Consider the following 23,956-nt stretch of genomic DNA (forward strand, 5'->3'; position numbering starts at 1 on the left):
TCTCTCTGCATTTCCTCCTCTTCTTTAGCCTTGGACTCCCCAAGGGCCTAGCCAACATTACCAGCAGCTACTTATTAATTAGCCCCAGAGCTTCTCAACCTTGTTTTGCACAAGCTTCTGCTGCCCTGGGCACCGTCCTGGAGGAGGAAGAGCAAAGATAAGGACAGGGGGTGGAGACCATGCTCCAGGCCCCCACGTCCATGTCTGTTTCACAATCGGTGGGGATGGGAGGCTGGAGGGAGGCAGCTCTTGCTCAATCTGACTCAGCACTGGGCTTTGGCCCTGCACTTCCCTTTGTCTCCTTTCCACAGTGCTCCTGCTGCTGTGGCTGGATGCCATCACCCCATTTTCTGTTGCTGCCTTGAGCAAGCCCTTCTTGTTCTCCCCAGGAGGAGTTCTGTGTGTGCCTGTGGCTCCCAGGGACCCTGCTGGATGAGCTGCCACCTTGACATAATCCCCAGCAAGATGTGCCATGGGCCAGAGCCATCTTCCTGACACTTGTGGCTTTCCCCCTCCCTGGCACCCACCCCACACAGTGGCAGATCTTTCTCAGGAATGATGATGAGCAGGGTGACCTGGCTTCTGCCTCATTCCTCTTGAGGGGTGGGGACTTTCCAGAACAACAGCCACCTCACAAGGATGGGGAGCCTCTGGAGGGCTGTGGGGAAGGTGTGGGGTCATCCTTGTTGGGCAGCACTTTCCAGGAGCTTGCCAGACCCTGTGCCTCCCACCCCCAGGGCAGTGAGTCCTCCACCTGTGATGGGGGAGCTGTGTGGCTCCACAAAGCCTCTGGCAGCTGGTGTGGCAGGGAAAGCAGGGTTATGAGGGGGCTTTGGAGAATGGCAGGAGTCAGCTGGGTGCTGACATGGTGGGATGGGCAGGATGGCTGCAGCAGCCCAGCAACATCCAGCAAGTGCCTTGTGAACTTCCAGGGTGCCCCATCAGAGTTGGGCAGTATCTGCTCACACCTGTATGAGATGTGGCCTGCAGCAGGTCTAAAATCAGCTCTGCCAGCAGCACAGGGGACAGCTGTGGTGGGGACACTGGGGCTGTGCCATGAGCAGGGTGGTTGTGTGAGGGGTGGCTGCTCTGAGGCACCCAGCTCCTGCCTGCCATCAGCTGCACCAGCCTGTGTGGTACACAGAGATGCTCCCCTGCATGGCCTGTGTCTGGAGAAAGCAGGGACATGTGCTGCAGACCACTCCAGTAGTGTGACCTGTCTGGGAACCCACACCCAGGGGAGATCAGAAAATGGTGCTTCAAATAACAACTTGAAAAACCTAATCCATATGCCACATTCCACACTGCTATACAGGGAGCCTTTGCTGTGGCCCTGGCAGTGATTACATTACAGCCCAAGCAGGAGATGCAATCACCCTTTGGCTTAATTGCATTCTGACAGTAATCAGGCACAGAGGTGAGGAGAGGCTGCCTGGCAAGCACTGGCCTCAAGAGAGGGATAGGAGCCATGAGCTTCTCAAAGGGAACACCCCTGCCTGAGGCAGAGTAGCCCGAAGCCTGGGAGGACAAAACCTGCCACCTCAGGCCCTTCTCAAGGCATCCTTCCTCAGCTCCAAGGCAACTCCATCTCTCCTGTGCTTCAGTCCAGCTGAAGCATAAATAACCTTCAGGGTCTCTACCAGTGGATTCTCAGGCTCATCTTCCCTCCAGAAAGAGGCTGCCATGTTGTGGCACATTTGTCTGGTGACACAGTTAGATCAGAGCAAAAGCTCTGTGCACCAGAGCCCACTCTGGGTTATTTTCAAAGAGGAAGCACAGCTGAAATCTCTGCAGGCATCCTAGAAGCATTCACCCACCAGCCCTGAGCAGTTCCAGGATGTTCTCTAGCCAGCCAGGCAGGGAAGGGACTGTGCTAAGCAAGAGCACTAGTGGGCAGGCAGGCAGATGTGTCTGAGCCTGCCAAGTTCTGGCATCCATTACTGGAAGCACGTCTTGACATTTATCTTGTGAGGAACGGAGACCAGACGCTGTTTCCTCACAGCACGACGCAGATCTGAAATGCATCACATCCTCCCCCAGACACAGACATTTCTGTGCAGGGGAAGGACTTGCCCAGCATGAAGCTCTCTGCCTTTCAGCCAGGAGAAGCCCTGCCCAGCCACAGCCCTGCAAGGAGCCCTGCTGCAGCACAGGCTGAATCCTCCTGGACCCCAGGGATCTTGGCTCAGCTGCCAGGGTTGCCTGGGCTGGGTGATCTGGTGTTCACTCACTGGGTTTTCTGGTGTGTCCAGGAAGACAAAACACATCCTGGCAGTCTTTTTTCTATTACAGCTCAAGCAGAGTGTGTGAGGTTTCAATGCAGAGCCCCAGCCAGATAAACCATGGGCCAGGGAAGTTTCTGAATCTCCTTTTCTTCATGCTGGATGGAGAGCTCTTGGTGTGCTCCTCCACCTGAGTCAGATGTGGGGAGTTTGCAGCTGTGCAGGTGGGCACCATTCTCTGAAAAGTTGCCAGCAAATAACAAAAACAGGAAGTACCAGGCTGAAGAGAGCACCTGAGCAGGGAGCATGGCTGATGGGGAGCAAAGCAGATTTGGGCAATCACAGCTGAAGTCCAAGCTCAGCCACAGAGCTATAGCCAAGCTGCTCACCACCTCCTCCACCTCACTTTTCCCATATGCAACCAAGAGGGAATGAACAGACTTAGACGTCTTTTTCTGTCTGTCAGGTGTCTCTTGTCACATTTCTCCCTCCTACTACACATTCCATGATTAATTTCAGGGCTTGTCTCTGCTCACTCTATCTCCTGCCTCCTACTCCACATTTCTACAGCCTGTTTCTAGCCTGTGAGTGGAAGAGAAGCCCTGCACCAAGAGGTCCTGCCTCCTGCACATCTCAAAGCCGTGCCCCACCTATCCCAGTGTGTGTCCACCTCTTCTCTTCTCCTTGTAGGCTTTTTCAGCTGTTGGGTAAGGATGTCACAAAGTGCTCTGCAGAGACTTCTTGGTCAGCTGGGCAGGAATGGGGAAGATGAGGCTCCCAGCAGCCTGGGAGCACATTCTCCAGCCTGGTAGGCACATCTGCTGAAGGCAGCCAGGCACACTTTGACTTTACTAGTCCATTATTTTTTCAACCTAATCCTGCAGACAAAGTCTGGGCCATAGGTTCTACCATGTGCAGCTGCAAAACATGGCCCTCTTAGATGTCTTTCTTTTGCTCCTTGTATTGTATTGACTTTCCTGATCTCCTACTAACACTACAACCCTGTGTTGTGCTTGGTACACAGAACTTGCTTAGCATCAGGAGCTAAATTTCATGAAGTCTTAGACCACAAGTTGTGAATTTCCACCCATACAGGCTGAACTTTTACCAAGTTCAGTAAAAGGGGGCCCCAGAGCTGGTTTGAGCTGGAAGATAAGGAAGCAGAGAAGGCTGCTACCACCATTAGGTCAGCTGACACAGCAGTCTTAGAGATAAGAGAAGGAACAGCCCACCTAGAGACAGGCAGAGACCCAAAAAAGAACATGAATACCCCAGATCCTGATATTACTAGTGGTCAGAAGTGTCATGTGAGGGGTGGGGAACTTATATTGTAAGGATATAATTGCCCAAGGATTTATTTGTTTGGAATTTCTCTTTGGAGCTACCCAGCTCAAGCTGCTCTACATGTCAGATAAATAAACAACCCAATTACTCAGTGGATTGACAACTTGTCTTCTTCAAGCAGGCCCAAGCCCTTTTGATGGTGGCATAAATCCTTCAACAGAGCCCAAGGCCCCAGATGGGCAGTGTGAGGCTGAGGACAGGGCAAGAAGTGCAACTATGCCTGGACAATGCAAGACTCCAGGCAGGAGATCCCACAAAAGGGCACAACAGCTGCCATAGGAATGGGATTGTTGGGCAGAGCACTCCCAGTCCAGGCTGTGCTTTGGGACTCTTTGTTCCTGGTAGTGTCAGAGCAGCTTGCTGGAGTCAGTCATATCAGTGCCTGCAGCTCCCACACCTCCTTTTCCCTGCATCTCACAGCATTCTGGGCTTTCTTATAGCCCAGTCAGGAATAGTTTTGTTCCCACAAGGCAGGAGAAATTTGCTGTCAGAATGAAATGGATTTTCCTTCTTTCTTCCCCCCTTCCCCTCCCACCCCCTTCCCCCTCCCACCCCCTTCTCCCTCTGTTTTTCTGTTTCCTTTCTCTAGGAGTTCACACCCTTCTTCTTCTTCTAGTATTTCTTAGGGTAACTTTAGACCAACTCAGCCTGGAGAATTCATCTAGCAGCATTGTGGGAAGGTGGTACAAGGCAACCTCTAAACCTCCAAGATCCCAGGAATGGTGTGAAATACCCTTTTAGTGATTTCTTAAAGAATAATACAGCAGAATTAACTTTCCATCCCCAAATAAACCTCAGACTTTACTTGGACCTTTTTATCAGTAAGACCTACAGTAAGGGCAGAAATGGTTTGACAGCAGCCCTTTGCAGCATACATGGCTCACAAATGCAGGGATTTGCCATCCTATCCATGAAAGCTGAAGGAGATAGAAGACCCAGAACAGCTCAAGAAGAGGGCTGTCCTTGCTAGAGTGCAGAAAAATCCCTGGGTGTCCTTGCCTTGGAGGAACCCTGGAGCTCTGCACACTGGCAGGAATGACCACTGGTTTGTGAGAGCCAGACGGGCACCAGTGCTGCTTTGGAAAGGTGCTGCCCATGTCCTTGCTGGGCCCCTGCCCAGTGTCCCCATGAGGGAAACAAGGATGGTGAAGGGCCTTGAGGGGAAGCTTTGTGAGGAGCAGCTGAGGTGACTTGGTCAGTGCAGCCTGGAGCAGAGACTGAGCACAGACCTGAGTGCAGTCACACCCTGTTTGTGAGCAGGGCAGGCACTGATCCCTGCTCTGACCCACGCCAGGAGCCGAGGGAACGGCCTGGAGCTGTGTCAGGAGAGGTTCGGGCTGGATATGAGGAACAGCTCCTCACCCAGAGGGTGGTCAGGCTGAACAGGCTGCGAGGGCAGTGGTGACACAGACAGAGCCTTTGGACAATGCTCTCGGGCCATGGTGTGACTCTGGCTTTGTCCTGTGCAGGGCCCGGAGCTGCCCTCGCTGGCTTTGGAGCACCTCGGGGCACTCTGTGATCTGAATGCTTGGGCTCGGGCGAGGGGCTGCCACAGCCCCACTGCCGCGGGGAAAACGCGAGCCGAGGCTGAGAGGAGGAGAGGACGCAGCCCGGACCCCTCAGGGCCGGCTCCTCGCCCCGCCGCCGCCGGGCGGCCCTGCCGAGCCCCCGGCCCGCCCCCCGCCTGGCTCCGCCCGGCCCCGCGCACGGGCGGAGCGTGAGGGGACCCGCGGCGCTGCCGAGCCGGGCCGGGCCGGGCCGGGCCGCTCAGCGCTGCCGGCGGGATGACCCTCAAGTCCGGGCGCAGCGCCGGCGGCGGCAGCAGCAGCATGAGGACGGCGCTCTCCGACCTCTACCTGGAGCACCTCCTGCAGAACCGGCCCAAGCCCGAGGTGAGCGGCCCGCTGCGCCCTCAGACCCCGCGCCGCCGCCTGCGCCCCGCTCCCGGCCCCATCCCCATCCCCATGGCCGCCGAGCCCCGCAGGGAGCCCCGGCGAGCCCCGCTCTGCGGGCCCTTAGCCCAGCGCTGTGCGCCCGGCTCAGGCCCGGCACGGCTCCCTCGGGGTCCCGCTCCATCCCGTCCCTGCCACACGAGGGGTGAAGCTGGGTCCACAGGCAGAGACCCCGCGCTGCGCATCCCGCTGTGTGCCCTGAGCGTGGCGCGGCTGGTCCCCAGCACCCGGGAGCAGGGATGCTCGCTGGGGACGTGGGTGTCTCCGGGGAATGGTCAGCCGGCACAGCCGGCAGAAGGAGCTGGGTGCAGGGGAGGAAGGCTCCAGCATCCTGCCGCGGACGAGATTGTGCTTGTTTTTCTGCGAAGTTGTATCTGGTCTGAACTGGAACTGCCTGTCACATGAGCTGATTCAGCTGCTGAGCAGTCTCCAGGTCCACAGCATGGGCTGGAGGAGGCTGGGGGTCTCTTTCCCAGGGAAGGAGGATGCAAGCAGCCCTTCTCACACCTGTCCCGGGACAGGGAGAGAGCCGATGGCCCATGCACCCCGCCTCCAACAGCAGGAGAGCCGGCTGCACCAGCCCTCTTGGTTCTGCTGGTGGGCTCCCTCCCCGATTAGTGTTGTGTGGGGTAGCTGGGGTGCAACCAGGAGAAGGTCAGCAGTGTTAAATAGCTGGTGTTTTTCTCCCAGCAGAGATTTCCAGCTTTGAAAAGGCATCCTTGGTGAAGCCATAGCATAATGGCCTGCGCTAAGGTTCCCTTGCAGCTGTAGGGAGCCTCTGAGAGAGAGCAGAGAGGAAATTTCCCTGAAGTGCTGTCCTTGGCCTGTCGTGTTGGACACTTAAAAGTGCAAAAGAGGCTTGTCAGATGTGTCTCACACCAGATCATCTGCTCATCTGCTTTTCATGGTTCAACCCTGGTCGGGTGCTTTGAAAAAACAGTAGGAAAAAAATAATTAAAGCAAAGTGTCTGGACCAGGCTGCTGCTGAGAGGAGCTCTCCCATCCTTTTGCCTGCCTGGCTGCAAAGAGAGCAAGGATAAATTACCAATAGCAGCAGAGCATGGAAAGTGTAGGAGCAGCCCTGCAGCTTCCTGGTGTTACGGTGCATTTATTTCAGTAGCAATAAAGGGAGAGATGGTGAACTGAGATCTGCATGAGGCCTTTTAAAAGGAGCTCTGTAGGGCTGGTTTCCAACAGGGTCCTGAGCTTGCCAGTCACAGATACCTGTCTCTGTGTCATGGGCATGCAGAGAGGATGCTGGCCCACTGTGGCCCCTCCATGGACATCGCCCAGCAGCAGCGTCCCTTCTTGGGAAGGGTGCTGAGTCTGCCTGGCTGCTCCTGGTCTGGAGTCAAACAGGGTGACTGGGAGGTTTCTCTTCTGCATTTTCTCTGGCAGAGCCACATGCTGGGAAATGCTGTCCTGTGTTCCTCACGTGGTGGCAGGGTGTGCAAATCATTGCAAGTGGAAGCCATGTTATTGCTAGAAAACAACCCCAGGCCTCTCCCCTTGAGCCTCACCACGTGCCTGCATATCTTTGCCATATCTCCTGACTGACAAGTACAGATTTACCAAAAAGGTGTGGGCTTTATTTCCAGCTGTGCACCTGGTTGGCAGGATGACCTAGGGCTTGTCCCTTTATCATCTGTGACTCAGTTCCCCAGCTGTAAAATGGGCAGTGAACGTGACCTTTGGGAGTTTGGTGGAGAAAAGGAGAGTACTTCTGGGAAGAGCTGATCTTGAGGGTGCAGAGGGAACAGAGGGAACACTGCACTTGCCTCTGGGCAGCAGTTCTCAGGATCCAGCTGGCAGCAGCTCCAAAGCAGACTGAAGCCACAGTCCCCAGAGACCAAATCCTGAATCAATCACAGGTAAAAATCTGTTGAAAGCCTAGCTAAACTTCTGGGTTTGACTAATGAAGTGGGGAGGGCTGGTTCCAACTTTTTAATCTCAAATGTATTTTTTGCTGTACAGCTGTGTGGAACAGCTACAAGGGAAAAGCTGTTTCACAGGGCTTGTTCCGGAAGCTGGGATGGAGTGGCAGGGCAGCTCCTCCTTCTGTCAGTCTTGTGGTTTCACTGGCTGTTCCTTGGAGGTTACCAGCTTCACAAACACATCTGGAAGGCTGCATCAGCCTTTTTTGGTGGGAAGGTGGTGCCTCAGCAAAAGTGACTTGAAAATCTGGCCCATCTCCATTGCAGCACTCTGTGATCTGGAGTCAGTGTGAGGGCTCACAGAGCTGGCAGCACCTTCTGGCTGCCATGACCATTTTATATCCTTCCTATTTCTCTTTTCCCCTTCCTACAGAGACCTCCTGGGTATTCCTGGGCCTTTTCCCAGTGTCAGCAATGTAATAATTTTTGGTTTAAATGTGTGTTGGTTTGATTCTTGTTTTTAAACTTCAGTCATATTGCTAGAAGGGGTTTTAGGTGAGATTGTTCCTGTGGCTGTGCAGGCAGACTTGAGAAGTCAGTAGCCCCTAGCAGAATGAATTACTTCTAAATGTCCACATAGCTGTTGCTCCCCAGCCTGCTGGAGCAGCCCTAAAACAGCTTCCAAGCCCAATTTTTTGCTACTTTGCTTTTTTTACACATTGCTATGTTTTTTAAGGTGTACAAGACTGAGATGGGCAGATCCTGGATGGGGAGGGAAGCAAGGCTGGAAGCACTGGAGGGTGGGAGTAGATATTGCTGGGTCAGGACATCTCTGCACCAAGCAGTACCCCAACCTCCCTGCGTGCACCCATGGCGATTGTAATGTGAAGGATGAGGATTCCTGGAGGGAGCTGGGGTTTTCTCACAGTGTGAGAAGAGTGTGTCTTCCTGCCAGCCAAGAGGGCAATCCCAGAGCAACCTGGCTCCAGGGTTCCTTCTTGCATCCAAGCTGCTGTACTTTGGAGGCCTGCTTGGCAAAACCAGCAGTACTTTTCTCCATGTACTCTCCAGTCAGCCCTGTTTTTCCAAGGCTACCTGATACTGAAGTCTCTTGGTTCAAGCAGCAAGGAGAGCCCAGGAACCAAATCTCTGAATGTGCCCTTTGCACTGTAGTGCTGCTTTCCTCAAGTGCTGCTTCAGCCTCCTGCAAACAAGCTGCCCAGTTAATGTTTGATTGGCCCATGGCATGTAGCCTGGTGAAACCAGCACGGCAGCAGCAGCATCAACCCTGGCAGGCAGTGCTGACCCCACTGGGGGGACAGGATGCCAAGTCCTGGTATCCTTCTCCTGTTGGTAAACACTGCCCAAGGAACTGGCACACTTCCCTGTGCCCTGGAATATGAGGCAGAAATCTGGGCTCTTGAAGAAAATGGAGACGGGGGTTGTGGGGCACCTCTGACCCATGGAGCAGGATTTGTGCAGGAGAATTTGTACCCTTATCAGCCAGCTGCAAGGCACACAGGGCTGCTGGGTACTGGGCTGTCCAGCACCCCTACTGCCCAGCTCAGCCCCCCAGCCTCCTTGCCCTACATCTGCCCCAACACGACCCCTGGCAGTGACAGAGCCTGGGGCTGTGCAGAGCTGGCAGTGGCTGATGACCATGAGCTGCTTCTCAGCAGCACTCACTGTGGAGCACTGCACAAGAGCAGAGTCTGGCCAGTCACCAGCGTGACTCTAAAGGCTCTTGAGGTCACAGACTACACTGGGCCAAGCCAGCCAAGAGCGTGGCAGCTGCCAGCAGAGTGCAAGGCAATCCGGCCAGCCAGCTCGTGTGCATGGGGCATGAGAGCCACACACATCTCCTGTTTCTGGGTGACAACATCAGGGCTGAATCTGCCACCCCAAGGGTCCTGGTTGTCCTCCTGAACCAGGCATTTTTCCATCCTCATCCACTGGGTGCCCAAAAAAAAAAAAAAAAGCCACACCATCCCAGCATGGCTCTGCTATTGGAGGACTCTTCTGCATTCAGACCTGCCATTAAGTGACTGGTGGCCATCCTCAGGCACAGCAGCCAGTCTCTGGTGACAGACCTTGTTCTCCAGGAGTCACCAGGGTGACACTGGTGCTGTGTCAGCATCGAGGGCTGGATGTTTTCTCCAGCTCTCAGCAAAAAACAAAGGTCGGGGCCAGGAGGCTCAGGGGATGGTGAGGATGGGAACTCCCAGTCCCTGGAGCAGACTGTGCTGTTTCCTGGGTCATGGGGCTCTGCTGAGCCTAGAGGTTTGAAGCCAGGAATTGCATGGTCTAACACTTTCCCAAGGCATGACCAAGATAAGTATGATCTGTGCTGACTCCAACCACCTCATGGGCACTTTGGCCTCAGGTTGGACTGGAGAATGTCCTTGTCCTCCTATTCCTCCTTGCACCTGCTGGTTTGGCAGAGGGAGGCATCTGACAGAGAGGTGTGGGATAGCTCTAGGCACACACACTGCTGGATCTGTTCCTCTGCACTGTGAATGGTGTGGTAGAATCATGCCCTGCTAGTGCTGGCAAGCCACCCTGGGGGGCATGGATGCAAGTTGTTCTTCCTTCCACCCTGCAAATCCATGGCCTGGGTGCTGTTCTGGGCTGGGATTCAGCCTTCTTCTCCATGTTAAAGCCACTGGCAGCTGGAGCGCACGTGGTCGCCTTTTGAGGAGGAGGTTGGTTGGCATTTTTGGAATTAGTTGGCTTAAAAATAAATTACTGCATCATGGACACAAAGCTCCCTGAGCCCTTCCTTCTCTGGCTCAGCCTCACCAATGCCCTCCTGAGGGCTGTGATGGTGACTGTGCCTGGTGTGTCCCTCTCTGCCAGCACCTTTCCTGTTATCCTTGTTAGTCCTGACTCTGCTGCCCCTTTCTTTGGCTCCCTCCCTTCTTTCTGCCATTGCACACAGCTGGATTGCTATCTCAGCCAGCAGCATTCCAGCACATCCCTACCAAAACTCTTACTATTGTGGTTTAGTGTCATGGCTGCAGCCCAGTAGCAGATGCTCTTCACGAGCCTTCCCCTGGCTTGCCCAGATCTGCCTCCCCACCTGGCAGTGTGGGGCCACAGCTTCTCCTCTGCTCCAGGACAGGGGTCTGGGGTGGGTGACAGCAAGCTGGAGCAGGAGGCTCAGGCTGATGTTTCCCAGCTCTGGCATGGATCTTCTGGCCGTGGTGCTCAGTTCACAAGTCAGGCTGTGGGGGAGGGAGGTGTTGGCTCTGCCTGTCTGGGCATGGTCACGTTGCTGATGCAGGACTGAGCACCTTGCTGGGTATCCCTGCAGCTTTGGCTGTGGCTCAGCTCAGGCACTGCTGAGAGGGAGGGTGCAGGCTGCAAACTGGGCAGCAAAGCCAGGAGTCTGGTGTGGAGTGGGACAGCCAGGAGGGTTGTTTTGCATTATGGGCTGGTATGGGAATTTGTGTCAACAGGGCAGGCAGGGGCTGCAGGTTGAAGCTGGTCTGGATTTTGCTGGGCCAGCAGTGATCTGGGAGAGGCTTGAGGAAAGTCCACTGCACTTGGGGACAAGCAAGCAAATTTGTGAGCTGTGTGAAGACATTGCCCAGTGTGTCTGAGGGATTTAACAAGATTGTGTTAGGCTTTCTTGGGCTGTGAGGGAGAAGCTCGCCAGGCAGGATGGATTTGGAGATCTTTGCATGGGACCCCAAGCACTCTCCACCAGCTCTGGTGCCAGCACATGCTGGAAACTAAGAACAGAGGTTTCCTTAGGACTGAAAGCCTGTGCTTGGCTTCCCAGTGCAAACCAGCATGAAAGGACCTGGAGCTGGGAGCTGAGAAAGGGAATGGGATGTTTCTGGCTGGCTTGGGAGCACACTGCCTTCAGTGCCTGGGTGTTGTGTACATGGCTCTGCACTGTGTCAGTTGCTCACTGATGTAGGTTGAACTTGCAAACTGAGCAAGAACAAAGCCTGGCTCCAGTTCTCAGGGTTGAGTCCCAAACTGTTCTGTTCACTTGGTTGAGATGTCCTGGGCTTTATGCTCTGCAGCAAGCTATCTGTGAGCCAAGTGCTGCTGCAACACACGAGGAGTGCTTGTGACTCTTCAGAAGATCAGCTGTGGACTCTTTTGGCTTCTGCTACCTGTAGCTTTTCCAAAGTTTTCTTACTTCCTGTTTCCCAGGCTGGAAAACTGCAGATTAAACCCACATCCACATCTCCAAGGCTCAAATTCTTCTGCTCGTTTTCTTTTCTTGCCCTTAGTGTGTTCTCCTCCGCTGTGCTCCATCTGTGCTGCAGGCACCTTAACACACACGAGTAGCTGAGACCCAGAGCAGGGATGCAGCGTTCCCAGGGGGAGCCCCTAAACCGTGGTCTCTGTTTTGCCCCGACAGGCCATGGCTCAGTCCCCATACGCCATGACTGAGGACATTTACACCAACGGCTCAGCGACCCTGGGCAGCCCCTCGCGCAGCAGCGGCCGCGAGGTGCGCAAGATCCGCCTTGTCCAGTTCGAGAAGGTCACCGAGGAGCCCATGGTGAGAACTGGCAAGGCCCCAAAGCTGGATGGCACCCGGGGGGTGGAGGGGCAGCTTGAGCTGTGCCAGCCTGCCTTGAGGGAAACAGATCACTGGAGATCTCAGCCATGGGAGAAAGGTGCTGGACTCTGCCTTCTGCCCAGGGATTGAAGCGAGCCCCACAAAGGGTGGTGATGCTTGTGCCAAGAGGAGCTCAGCAGCCTGAGTTGGCCTAGCAGGGTCTTCCCCCCAGCCACTGCACAGCCCACCGTGGACATGAGCCTGGAGGGGACTTTGTGAGGGCAGGAGAGCTCTCCCCTGCAGCGAGCAGTCATGGATTTTCCTGTCTTCCAGGGAATTACGCTGAAGCAAAATGACAAGCAAAGCTGCATGGTGGCCAGGATCTTCCATGGGGGCATGATTCACAGACAAGGTAACAAGGCCTTTGTAGAACCAGTGCATGGGGTGCACGTCTGCAGGTGGTTTCTTCTCATAAGCAGTAATGCAGGTCCTCAGCACTGCTGGCTTTCCCCTGTGACATGGACATCTGTGCCTGTTCCTTCCCTAGGGATGTATCAGGAGCTTGGGACTCATTGGTTTCTCTGTGTGGTTGTCAAGTTAAAACACTGGAGGCTTAAATAAAGGAAGATAAATGAAGGACTGGGGGAAGGGCTCTCCCAAAAAGGAACTGGAGATCAACTGTCTCTGTCTCATGATAGGGTCACTGTAAGAAGAGATGGATCATACCCCAGAGACCGTGGGGGAAGCTCTTCCCATTCCTAAAGTGCACGGGTGGGACAGGCATCCTGTAGATTGGCTCTGCAGACCAAAAGAAGGTGCCAAAAGAAATAAATAGGTGCTATTTTCTGGTTTTGGGTCTTGCCAAGGAGGCGTGGATACGAGGTGTTCTCTGCTTAGAAGAGGCTGCTTTTCCAGCCTTGGATCCAAGTGGGAAGTCTGTGTTTGCCACTGCCAAAATAAGACAGGAGCCATTGCAATAACAGTTCTGGAGCCTGGAGATTTTTAGTAGAATATCTGAGGCTGTAATCTGCCTGGGTATATAAACTGAAAACACACATAGTCAGGAATGCTTGTTGTAAGAGCCCTGTAAGGAGGTTGTGATTGGCTTCAGGTGAGGTACTTGGGATTGTGTTTGAAATGCTGATGCAGGTGCTTTGACCAGTCCAAAGCACTTTCCACACTGTGGAAAGCAGCCTAATGACCTTTGGACTGGCTAGGTGTGTATGTTGGGTGGAGGGGGAAGAATTAATTCCCCTTGTGCTTTCCTCCCATGCACTTAGATGGCACGTGTGGTTCCAGAAGCACTGCCAGGCAAACACTGCAGTGTCCTGGCCTTGGAGGCTGATGGAGCTGTGTAAATTGGGTTTGCTGAGCAGCTCTTGTCCCTTTTCTGCATTTTCATATTTCTCACATTGCTGGCAGGCTCCCTTCACGTGGGTGATGAAATCATAGAAATCAATGGGCAGAGTGCGAGCAACCACTCAGTTGACCAGCTACAGAAGATGCTGGTAGGTATCTGTGTGTGTCAGGGCTGTTTCCTGGGAAGGACCCCTTTGGCCTGCATGCTGTGATCATTCACCCCCTCCCACACACCAGACCCAGCACACAGCTGCCTACATGCAGCAGTGTGGTGTGGCAGAAACCATCCTGCATGCAGCCCCCGTGGGGGTCTATGCTTGCTGCTTGTTTCTGGCCTCCTGGAGCAGCACTGAAGGCTGTTCACTGGATCCCTGACATGTCCCCTGATCCTGTGTGAGGCTTGGAAGCCACCTCTGTTTGCCAAGGCTGGTGTGCAGCTCCAGCTCAGAGCTGGCTGTTCTTGCTGACCTGAGCCACACATGCATGTCATGTTGGTGCCATTTGCCTGCTGCTGAGGTGATGGTGATCCTGTCAGGCCTTGCCAGAGACAGATTTGGACAGGGCCTCAGACCTACCTTGTTCATACATTGATGATCTTCATCTGTGCTCAGCATGACACCTTGTTGGAGGGAGGTGGTGGTGCTGCTGGGGATCCCCACCAGCAGCCTAAGCAGGAGGCTTGGCCTTGCCTAAGTGCCACAGTCCCTGCTGCAGATAGCAGGAGCAAGGAGGAGCTTGTCTTTGTTTTTGCCTCCAAGAGTGTTTGGCCCAGGAGGCCCCTCCAAGCCTCCCCATGTGGTTGTCCAATGGGGCCATGTGGGTGTTGTGATGCATGTGAGGCAACAGTGCATTGTGGCAGGCAAGGTGCTCTAATGTCACCAGGAGGGCCAGATGGGCACAGGGTGGAGATGATGCATGTCTCCATGTTCATTTTGGTGGTGCTTAGCAGTGCCCACTGCCAGACCCTTGTGGGGGTGCTGGTGTCCCCCATGGGAATGGGACAAGTATGGCAAAGCCAAGCACAACTGTTTCTGGCAGGCTGTGGTGTCCCCCAGCACCACAGCATGGTGGGGTACCCAGGAGCTCTGCCTTTGCAGCTCCTGGTACTCAGCACCTCCCTGCACAGGTTGCTGCTGTTGGGCTGCCTCCAGACACCACCTCCTCCAACTCTTCTTTCTCCCCTTTGTTCACTAGAAAGAAACCAAGGGGATGGTCTCATTAAAAGTCATTCCCAACCAGCAAAGCCGCCTCCCTGCTCTCCAGGTAAGTGCAGCCTCTGGACCTGCAGGCAGTGCTGGGACATGGCTGTGGGGCAGGGTGGGACCAGAGCAAACCATGCAGGACCAGTGCTGGGGAGAGAGCTGTGCTCAGCCAGGGGTGTCAGGGCAAGGGGGTGGCTGCCTTGTGTGAGCTGCTGGAGGGACCTGTCTTGTGCTTACATCTCTGCAAACAACCATACCATGGGCATGTGGGTTGTATTTACCCACAGTGTGTGTAGGAACTTGGGGCTGGGATGTCTGAGCCAGCAGTGGTGTTTGGGGATGGAAAGCAGTGGCAGGTGCACACCAGGGAGCACATGCAGAGTCTCCTTTAGACCCAGGACTGTTTGTGGCAGGGTCCCTGGCTCTGTGGTCCCTGCTGTCACCAATGCTGGGTGCACCAGCCCCAGTGAGGGTGACGTGGGTCCGGATGTCGCCAGCACAGCGTGGGAGGAAGGAAGCAGTGGGGGGAAGGAAGGCAGTTCCTTGCACCTGCTGTCACTGCCAGGGTGGAGGGGCCATGCTGTGTCACCAGGGGGTGACACCTGCCTAGCTTTGCCTTTGAAGTTCTGCTGTGGCTGAAATAGAATAGAGAGGAGGGCTGTGTTCTCTGCCAAGACTTTTCAGGGCGTGGTAGCTGGGTTGCTGTCTTGTCTTGGTGCAGGAGCCAGCCCCAGTGCAGCCCCCCTATCATGGACAGGCAGGGGAGGGAGAGGAATTCAGAGGCAAAGGGCTGGATGGTGCTGGGGTGGGCTGAGGGAGCATGTCATTCTTCAGCCAGAGAAGCTGAAGTTCTAAACGTGGTGGCAAGTGTTGGTGACTGTTTCTTGCCCAGTCCATGTTGTCCCCAGTCCTGCTCAACCAGCTTTGCATGTGTGTTTATTAAACACTGGCCCATGCCCATGTCCTTCCCTGCTGTCCATCTGCCCTTCCTGTCCTGACACAGCCAGCTCCAGTTGGCCAACTCTGTGCCAGGGGAAAAGTCTACCCCATAAGAAAAGAATGCAGCTACTGGTTCACCTGAGGCTGGGAAAGACACAGGGCCAAGCTCCTTCCCAGCAGCAGTTGTTCTCCCTCCTGCTGTGCCCAGGGCAGTGGTGCTGTCTGCTCCCCAGAACCACAGCTGCTTGTGTCTGTGTTTGTTGCACTGTCACCACCAAGACTGAACTGTGTTCCATTCCTGGATCCCCATGATCACTTTTATTTCAGTGTCTGGCAGGCAGGATGGTGCAGATCCTGGCATCAGGTTTTTCCCCTGCCCTGGCTCATGAGGCTGAGTGCCTCTTGGAGCAGGTCTGCTTGGGAGGGTTCTTAATGAGAGGAAGCACAGAGCATTCCAGGCTCTTTAGTGCCCTCCAGCATATTCCCTGTGATCCTTTGACTTTAAAAGAGCAGGACTTCTCATGGTGGAGTCTGCTTAGCAGCTGAGTCTGGCCCCAGAGAGGGGCTGGCAGCAGGCAGGCAAAGAGCCCTGTGCAGCTGTGGGTGATGTGTGGAGCTGTCTGATGCCAACTCCTAGCTGGTGTAAGGGGTGGGGGGGTCCAAAATGTCCAGGCTTGTTTGGGACACCAGTGCTGCAGGAGCAGAGGTCTGGGCAGTGCCTGCTGTGTATCCCTCGTGTTTGTGTGGATGATCAGCTTCTGGTGCCAGGGAGTGCTTTCAAAGCAAGAAGCAGTCCTCATCTTGAAAAGAGATTCCATTCTTATTGTTTTTCCTAATTTCAATTTTTTTATGAGTGCTCTCTTGTCACAGCTTGATCCATATGGTGTTTTCTGGCAGTGAAAGGGAACCATGTTTGTGTCCTGATGGCTCTGTGCCTCCAGCAGCACAGCTGAGGGAAATGGTTTTAATGTGGAACAAGGACAGCATGATGTACCCTACTGAGGGAGGATGAGTTTCCAGGCCCTGCCTGTCACATCTGAGGACAGAACAAGCATCACCCTATGTGAAACTCTTTTTTCCCCCCTTGCTACATGCTGTGTTTCTAGGGTAACTAACGTGCTAGGGTGATGCTCAGTGTTCCCTAAACTCTGCTTTTCACTCCTAATTCTCCATACTCTGCATGGCTTTGCTCCCACTCTAGTCCTGACAGGGTTCTGCTGGGAGTGGTGCTGTAGACTGCCTCCCAAGGAGCTGAGCAAGCAGAAGGGACAGGGGAAGCAAACTTTCTCACACCCTCCTGGTCTCCAGGGCTTCCCCAGCCTCAGGAGGGTACACAGTAGCCTGGGAAGCAATAGCAGCAGCTCGTTTCCAGTTGCAGCTGTGATGAATTTCAGTTTTGTGAGAGTAACTGATGCCAAAGGGACTAGGACAGACCAAGGGAGGGATGGATACAGCACTGCAGCCTTGGCTCCCTGTAGGCTTCATGCCATGCACGGTTTGCCCAGTTGTGGGGAAAGGCAGCACACAGCAGCTGAGATTGAGCCATGGCCTTCCCTGGGGTCCCTGTTGTGATATCACCCCTGTGCTCACTGCACTGCAGAGCCCAGCTGTGCACCATGCTGGTGGGACTCCTCTGTGGCTGGCCAAACTCACCAGCACTGTGCAGCACCCAGGGCACTGCAGGGAGGCTCCATGGCAGGGTTTGAACACCACCTGTGTGTGTGTGTGTGTGCCTAGAGGCAGCAGCCCTGTCACCAGCTCCCAGTAAGGCCAAGATGCCATCGTATGCCATACCTCATCCACTCCCCAGCACATCTCACTACAATTCCATGCCCAAGACTTTCCCCCTTTGTGCATCTCCTTTCTCCCCACACAGCCTTGTGGTGCTTGGAAAGGAGCAGGGGCTTTGTGTCTGGAGCTGTCTCTGCAGTCACGGCTCGGGAATCCTGTGTGGGGCCAAACTCAGCCACCCTGCATGGCCCTGCTGACTCTGCTCTCCTCTCTCTTTTGCAGATGTTCATGAGGGCACAGTTTGACTATGACCCCAAGAAAGACAACCTGATCCCCTGCAAGGAAGCAGGACTGAAGTTTCAGATTGGTGATGTGATTCAGATCATAAACAAGGACGACAGCAACTGGTGGCAGGGCCGGGTGGAGGGCTCCAGCACTGAGTCAGCAGGACTCATCCCTTCTCCAGAGCTGCAGGAGTGGTAGGTCCCTGGGTTTGCCCCAGAAGGTCTGGATCTGGGACTGGAGGTGGGAGCAGTGACCATGTGCTATCAGGAGTTTGTGTTGGGTAACACCAGTGTGACTGCTGGCACAAGGAGGAAAATGTCCCCTTCATGTACTGCAGGGTGAGCCTTTGCCTGTCCCAGCGGCCAACTTGTTTCTCTTGCATGTCTGAGGGACAATCCTGCTGCTGTCCCAGGGCTTGGGGTGACAGCTGGGCCATGGTGGTGTCCTCCTCTTTTGGCAGGCGTGTGGCAAGTGTCACCCAGCCCAGCCAGAGTGAATCCCCAAGCTGCAGCCCCTTTGGGAAGAAGAAGAAGTGCAAAGATAAATACCTGGCCAAGCACAGCTCAAGTAAGTATGAGCAGGGCAGTGAGCTCAATCCCCAGCCTTGGCCATCCTCCTGCCTCTGGGCAGGGCTGGGTCTGTCCATGGGAGTCAGCCAAATAGCTCACCTGTGTCAGCCAGTGGAATCTCAGGATGCCCCACAGCTGTCAGCTTTTTTTGAGTCTCTTCTGCAGTCTTCATGTTCCTCATGTGGCCACAGCTGTGTTCCCATGTAGAGCACGATGCCAGGGCTGGCTCAGCACTGGTGACAATCCCTAACACTCCTGATCCTGTGAGATCAGGCTCCCCAGCCTCAAACCCCAGTTTGCTGAACTCAGGGGAGGCAGTGCCAGTGCTGCTGCTTAGCAGTCAGGGAGCAGCCTGAACTGCTCCCACAGATGCCAAGGCCTGTCCCTGGTGGGGCAGGGAACTGCACCTCAGCCACCCATGCAAGCACCCCATGCTAAACTGAGAAGAGCTGGCAAAAGGGTTCCCGGCGACTGCTGGCTCCTGGCCCAGCCTGCAGCTCCAACCAGCAACAAACAAGGCTGTAAATCACCCAGATATATAAAGCTCCCCCAGCAGCAAACTCTCTGCAGTATCCTGCTGCTACCTCTCCACCCCAGCTCCCAGGTCCTACTGTCCTGAGTAGAATTACTGAGCAAAAGCAGCCCTGACTTCTTTGACAGCTCCCCAGCCCCGACTCTGCCCTTCACATGCTGCTTGCTGTTGGTGCTGCTCTTTTACCCAAGCAGCCAAACTGGATGAGCTCCCAGCCCAGTCCTGACCACTCCTGTCCATTTGAACTGGCTTTGTTCTGATACATACATGGGTCATGCTGGTGTGGCCGAGCCAGTTCTGACCCCTCCATGTCTTGTTTCTCCTCCATCCCAGTTTTTGACCAGCTGGATGTCGTTTCCTATGAGGAGGTGGTGAGGCTGCCTGCCTTCAAGAGGAAGACTCTGGTGCTCATTGGTAGGTCCTGTCCAGGCACCCTTTGCAGCACAGGGGCTGTGTGCTGGGAACCAGGGGGAACCAGGACTGCACAGAAGCTGAGGCACTGCAGCACTTCAAGATCTAATAAGATCTGGGCAGCATTTCTTCAGCCTGCAGCAGTCATCCCATAGCCTCACCCTCTCCATGCAGCATTGTGAATGGTCTGGCATTTGTGTGCAATGCTGGAGAAGAGTTTGTTTGGGTATTTGCAGCTCCTGTGTATTTTAATGAAAAATCTGTTAAAAGCAGCTCTGCAGTTGCACCAAAGCAAGCACTCCCACACTCTGGGGACTGAGCACTTAGTGGTGGACTCCACAGGCATGGACAGCCCACCCAGTCCAGCCAGGCTGGTTGCTCTGCAGGCAGCAGTCCTGTCTCCAGCTGGGGCTGGAGATGAGCATCCCCAGGGCATGAAGATCCTCTTCCAGGGCTGGAAGACACCACAGACCAGCCCAGAGGGCACATCTTGGGCAGGGCCCAGGCCAAGTTCTGCACTTTTTCTTAAACCCAGAGCTGTGGAGGGGCCCCAGCATCTCCCACCAGGCTGCTCTGAGCCCAGTTTTAGTGTCCATCTCTCTCTCTCCAGGGGCCAGTGGCGTGGGCCGTAGCCATATCAAGAATGCTCTGCTCAGCAACAACCCAGAGAAGTTCATGTACCCACCCCCATGTAAGTACTAAGGACAGCCTGCATTTCCACTCACCTCTTTGATTTCAGCACCTTCTGACAGCAGGTGGGAGGTGAGATGTTCCTCCAGCACCAGCAAGCCCCTGAAGTCAGAGGTGCCCACATGCAGGGTCTCCCTGCCTGCAGTCCCACATGGACCCACCTTTACCCACTGCAGAGGCTGCAGAGCTGCTGCCAAACCCCACTCTTTTCACTCAGTGCTTGCCCCAAGCAGAAAGCAGTTAGAAGAGGATTAATACAGCTGAGTCTTGATGCCTGCTCCACTCTGTTCCTCTCCCTCTGGGGGCCAGCACTCACCCTCTCTCTCCCTCCCCAGACACCACACGCCCTCAGAAGAAGAATGAGGTGGATGGGAAGGACTATTACTTTGTCTCCACCGAGGAGATGACCCGGGACATCTCAGCCAATGAATTCTTGGAGTTTGGAAGCTACCAGGGAAACATGTTTGGCACCAAGTTTGAAACAGTGCACAAGATCCACCAGCAGGACAAAGTTGCTATTTTGGACATCGAGCCCCAGGTTCCCCCCTAGCAGGGGAAGGGGTGGGGGGACATGGACTGCCACAGATTGAACTACCTGGGTGCTGGCTGTGACTGTCCCTGCCTTTTCTTCCCAAAGGAAAAAACCAGCAAGCCCTGGGGTGTCATTTCCATTCCCAAGACATGGGTACAGTCACCTGGCTGTGACACCAAGGTGGGAGTGGGTTACAGGGACCCTTTTCCAGGAGTGATCTCATGTCCCCAAAGTGGGGTGTCTCCTTTAGCTCCCACTGCATCACAGGCACAGTGCCAGCCGTGCTTGCTGCCAGCCTGGGGCAGGGGCACGCCCTGGTGACTGCACCCCTCTCTCCACAGACCCTCAAGATCGTGCGCACGGCCGAGCTCTCCCCGTTCATCGTCTTCATCGCCCCGACAGACAAGGCAGAGGAGGTGAGTGGCATGGTGTCCCCTCCTGTCCCCTTCTGGCTGGGCTTCTTGGTCCATGGCAGCACCTGCTGCAGCAACACAGGGCTCATCAGCAGTGTATTCCTCTCTGCTTTTGCTGGTCCAGAACTCAGCACAGACCTGAGGAGCAGGAACTGCCAATTCCTGCAGCTGGAGACTCAGCAACCCTCATCCTAGCAGCATAATCACAGTGGGGAGCACAGCCTAGCAGGACCACTTATCCTGCCATCAGCTATGCAAATAGACACACAAACAACTGCTCCTTTCATTCTTTGCCTCATTAGGATGCTGATCCCTCTAACGTGAGGATGTAAGCAGCACTGATAGCGCAGTTAACTCATTCAGTGCCAAGTACCAGGCTGGCAGCCACAGGCTGTCACTTCCCAGGAAGCCCCCTGGATGCAGGGATGCTGCCTACACCCCTGCCCTATATCCCAGCCTGGCAGGGAGATGGGAAGATGGAGGCCAACAAGGAAACCCAGAGCTGTGCTCCTCCTGGATTCGATGGCAACAAGGCCACCTCTTCCAACCTATTAAGCTTGTGTTGGTAAAGCTTAAGCTGTAGATAGTTTGCAGAGAGGATATCTATGCAACCTTCAGAGCAAGTGCTGTGCAGGTGTTTAGAGGAACATTAACTGCATGATGCAGCAGGCTGGGGAGGGGCAAAGATCTTAGAGCAGAAAGGGCCACTCTGTCACCCACTGCTGCCTCCATCCAGGGAGGAATCACACCCTGCTGCAGTGGGCAGGGCCAGCCCTGCTGCCAGGCACTAAATATAACCCTGCAGCTCGGCTCACTCTCAGGAGGGATGCGGCAGAGTTAATGTGACCCCGCAGAGCTCACATGAGCAAAAACTGCTGCTTGCCCTCCCTCCCCTCTCCACCCCCGACAGCTGCTGGCTTCATCCACAATATAGGAAAAATTAATTTCATAAGAATAGATGAATATTTTCAGTAACTCTTTCAAGATGAAGGTAGCTAAGCAGTATTTTTTTTTTTTTTTTGCCCCAAGGGTAATAATTATATTTAAAGTTTGTCAGTGTTGAACTGAACATCTTTAAAGAGAAGCCTGCTGTGCCCTGAGGGAGGGTGTGGTATTACAAATATTACTGGGCTATCTGTAATGTTTTTAATGCTAACCAGTATTCTGATACATACCCAGGTGGTCTAACAAAAAAGGGAAGAACATAAAGGTCTGATTTGTGTCTATTAATATATTTTTAGGTCTATTTCATCTATTGACAATAATTATATAATAGACAGGATAATTAATACAATCTAATAATACCCATGTAGGTCTATTAATATCTGCATAGAACAGAGCTCAGTAAGCACTGCACCCCAAGCTGTCCCTCCTCCCCAGGCACAGAAGCTGCCCGTCTTTCAAGCTCCATTAGGGAAATATGTGGAAATGGTCTGGACCTCATTGCCAGGGGCAGAGCTGCCCACAGATGCAGCCCTGCAGTGCCCCTACAAGCTGGGCAGCCCAGCCACACTGGCAGGAGGAGAGAAGCAGCTATCCTTTTACCATTGAAGTACTGCTCTAAAAACCCAGCCAAAAGCCAGTGGAGATGCTGGTAAAGCTCTGGCAGCTGGTGCTGTTCTGGTCAAAAGCCAGTGGGAAGGGAGCATATCCTGCAGGGATCCCAGCTCCAACAAAGCCAGAGGGCTGGAGCTGGGGACAATGGCCACCAGAGCACTAAGCAGCCTGCTGCTTGTCAACATTCTCCCTGGGAGCATTTTAAAGGTAAATTGGAGAGCCAGCAGGTCTGGCCTCACTCTAGCAGGTATCCTGATGCTCCCAGCACTGCACAAAGTCCAGCAAAAGCCCCAGACACAAGCCCAGAGGTCACACAACAGACAAGCTCTAATGAATCTGTGCTGTTGATAGTTGTCAAGCACTGGAGTTTGGGTGCTGGGAGGGTGTTTGCTGGCTGGGCTGTGCTGTGCAGCTCTCCTGAGCCCTGTGCTGTCCCTTGCAGTCGGAGGCTCTGCAGCAGCTGCGCAAGGACTCGGAGAGCATCCGCAGCCGCTACGCGCACTACTTCGACCTGTCCCTGGTCAACAACGGCGTGGAAGAGAGCCTGCAGCTGCTGCAGGAAGCCTTTGAGCAGGCCTGCAGCTCTCCACAGTGGGTGCCTGTCTCCTGGGTCTACTGAGAGGGCACCTGAGCCCAGCTGCTTCCCATCTACCATCCTGCAGCCACTGGGAAACACCTCCTCAGCTCCCCTGCCCCACACAGCCCAGCACAACTCCCCTGCTCTGCTGCTCCAAGGACATGGTCTCGGTTCACACACACTCACAGGGTGCCCTCAGCTCCTCTCCTGCAGGAACAAGCACAGGACAGAGGCTGCCTGGGGGCAAGCCACCTCCTGTGGCACTGCAGGGCAGGGCAGTGGCTACAGCAGAGCCCAGGTTAGTCAGAGCACAGCTCCCTGCCCTCCCCAGGCAAGGGAAAGCACAGTCCTGCTGTAGTGTCCAGCTGATCTTCCCTGCAGCAGTCCCAAGGGAAGTGGCAGCACAGGGGCTTTTCCAGGCAGATGGCTCCTGCCAAGGAGGAACGCACACAACTCAAAACCCCTCCTGGTGTCCTTAAGAGGCTTCAGACCACACCAGAGCTCCTCCATCCAAGGGTTTCCTCTCACAAATAAGGAAGATGATGATGTGGCATGGAGTACCCCCAGGCAGGCCTCACCCCATGTTCCCAGGTAGGAGTTTTCTCACTTACTCTGTGCAGCCATAGGTGTAAAAACTCACTGTATAGGAATTCTCACCGTGCAGCTTGGATTGTTACTGCCTGGCCAGAGAAACAGCAGCTGAGCCAGTCCCACAGAGCAAATCCCAAAGGGATTCTTCAATGGGTAAATTACTTCCAGCCACAACCATCTGTTGCATGCAGTAGAAAAGTGTCTACAAAGATCATCCAGGCATGTTTTCCAGTCTAGGGTGTCTCACACTGTATGCAAACATGAAAGCCATGCTCACCCCAGGGTTTGTACTGACTCACAAGCCCCACACCACCATGTCTGGGAAGTATCACCACATCCACCATGTAGGTGAAAAATCTCATTTTGTGTGTTCAGTCAGCTATAGGGGCAAGGGGAAGGTGGTTAAAAGGTCTTGTGCAATTTTTTTTTTTTTAAGGATGCCAAAAATAAAAATCTATGTGCAATAGGGACCTTTGTTCTGATCCACTGCAGGGAAACAATGAGCAGCAATAAATGTGTGCTGAAACATTGCCATGGCTGGTGTTTTACCTCTCAGGCTGGGCATTGACAAAGCAAAGGCCCTTCTGGTGATGGTGCTCATCAACATGAACAGCTCTCTGCCCCAGCAGTTTCTTTAGGAGATGAGCAGAGGCT

The 23,956-nt window shown here is 54.3% G+C and overlaps 1 protein-coding gene across 1 annotated transcript; it reads left to right on the top strand.

The window, feature by feature from the left end:
- The first annotated feature begins 5,271 nt into the window (after window positions 1–5,271).
- MPP1 (MAGUK p55 scaffold protein 1) lies at window positions 5,272–23,832 on the top strand. Its single transcript, XM_079318668.1, has 12 exons — window positions 5,272–5,458; window positions 11,771–11,914; window positions 12,248–12,326; window positions 13,337–13,422; window positions 14,468–14,536; window positions 17,428–17,624; window positions 17,891–17,997; window positions 18,865–18,945; window positions 19,553–19,633; window positions 19,968–20,170; window positions 20,506–20,580; window positions 22,577–23,832. Exons 1-12 carry the CDS (start codon window positions 5,351–5,353, stop codon window positions 22,751–22,753), a joined length of 1,407 nt encoding a protein of 468 aa, XP_079174794.1. The 5' UTR covers window positions 5,272–5,350; the 3' UTR covers window positions 22,754–23,832.
- Window positions 23,833–23,956: the final 124 nt, after the last annotated feature.

This window comes from Erithacus rubecula, assembly GCF_903797595.1.
Source record: "Erithacus rubecula genome assembly, chromosome: 15".
Classification (NCBI taxonomy): domain Eukaryota; kingdom Metazoa; phylum Chordata; class Aves; order Passeriformes; family Muscicapidae; genus Erithacus; species Erithacus rubecula.

Coding starts and splice junctions, on each gene's coding strand:
- MPP1 (XM_079318668.1), top strand. CDS start 5,351: ATGACCCTCAAGTCCGGGCGCAGCGCCGGCGGCGGCAGCAGCAGCATG. Junction 18,946..19,552: donor GAAGACTCTGGTGCTCATTG/GTAGGTCCTGTC, acceptor CTCTCTCTCCAG/GGGCCAGTGGCGTGGGCCGT. Junction 19,634..19,967: donor GTTCATGTACCCACCCCCAT/GTAAGTACTAAG, acceptor CTCCCTCCCCAG/ACACCACACGCCCTCAGAAG.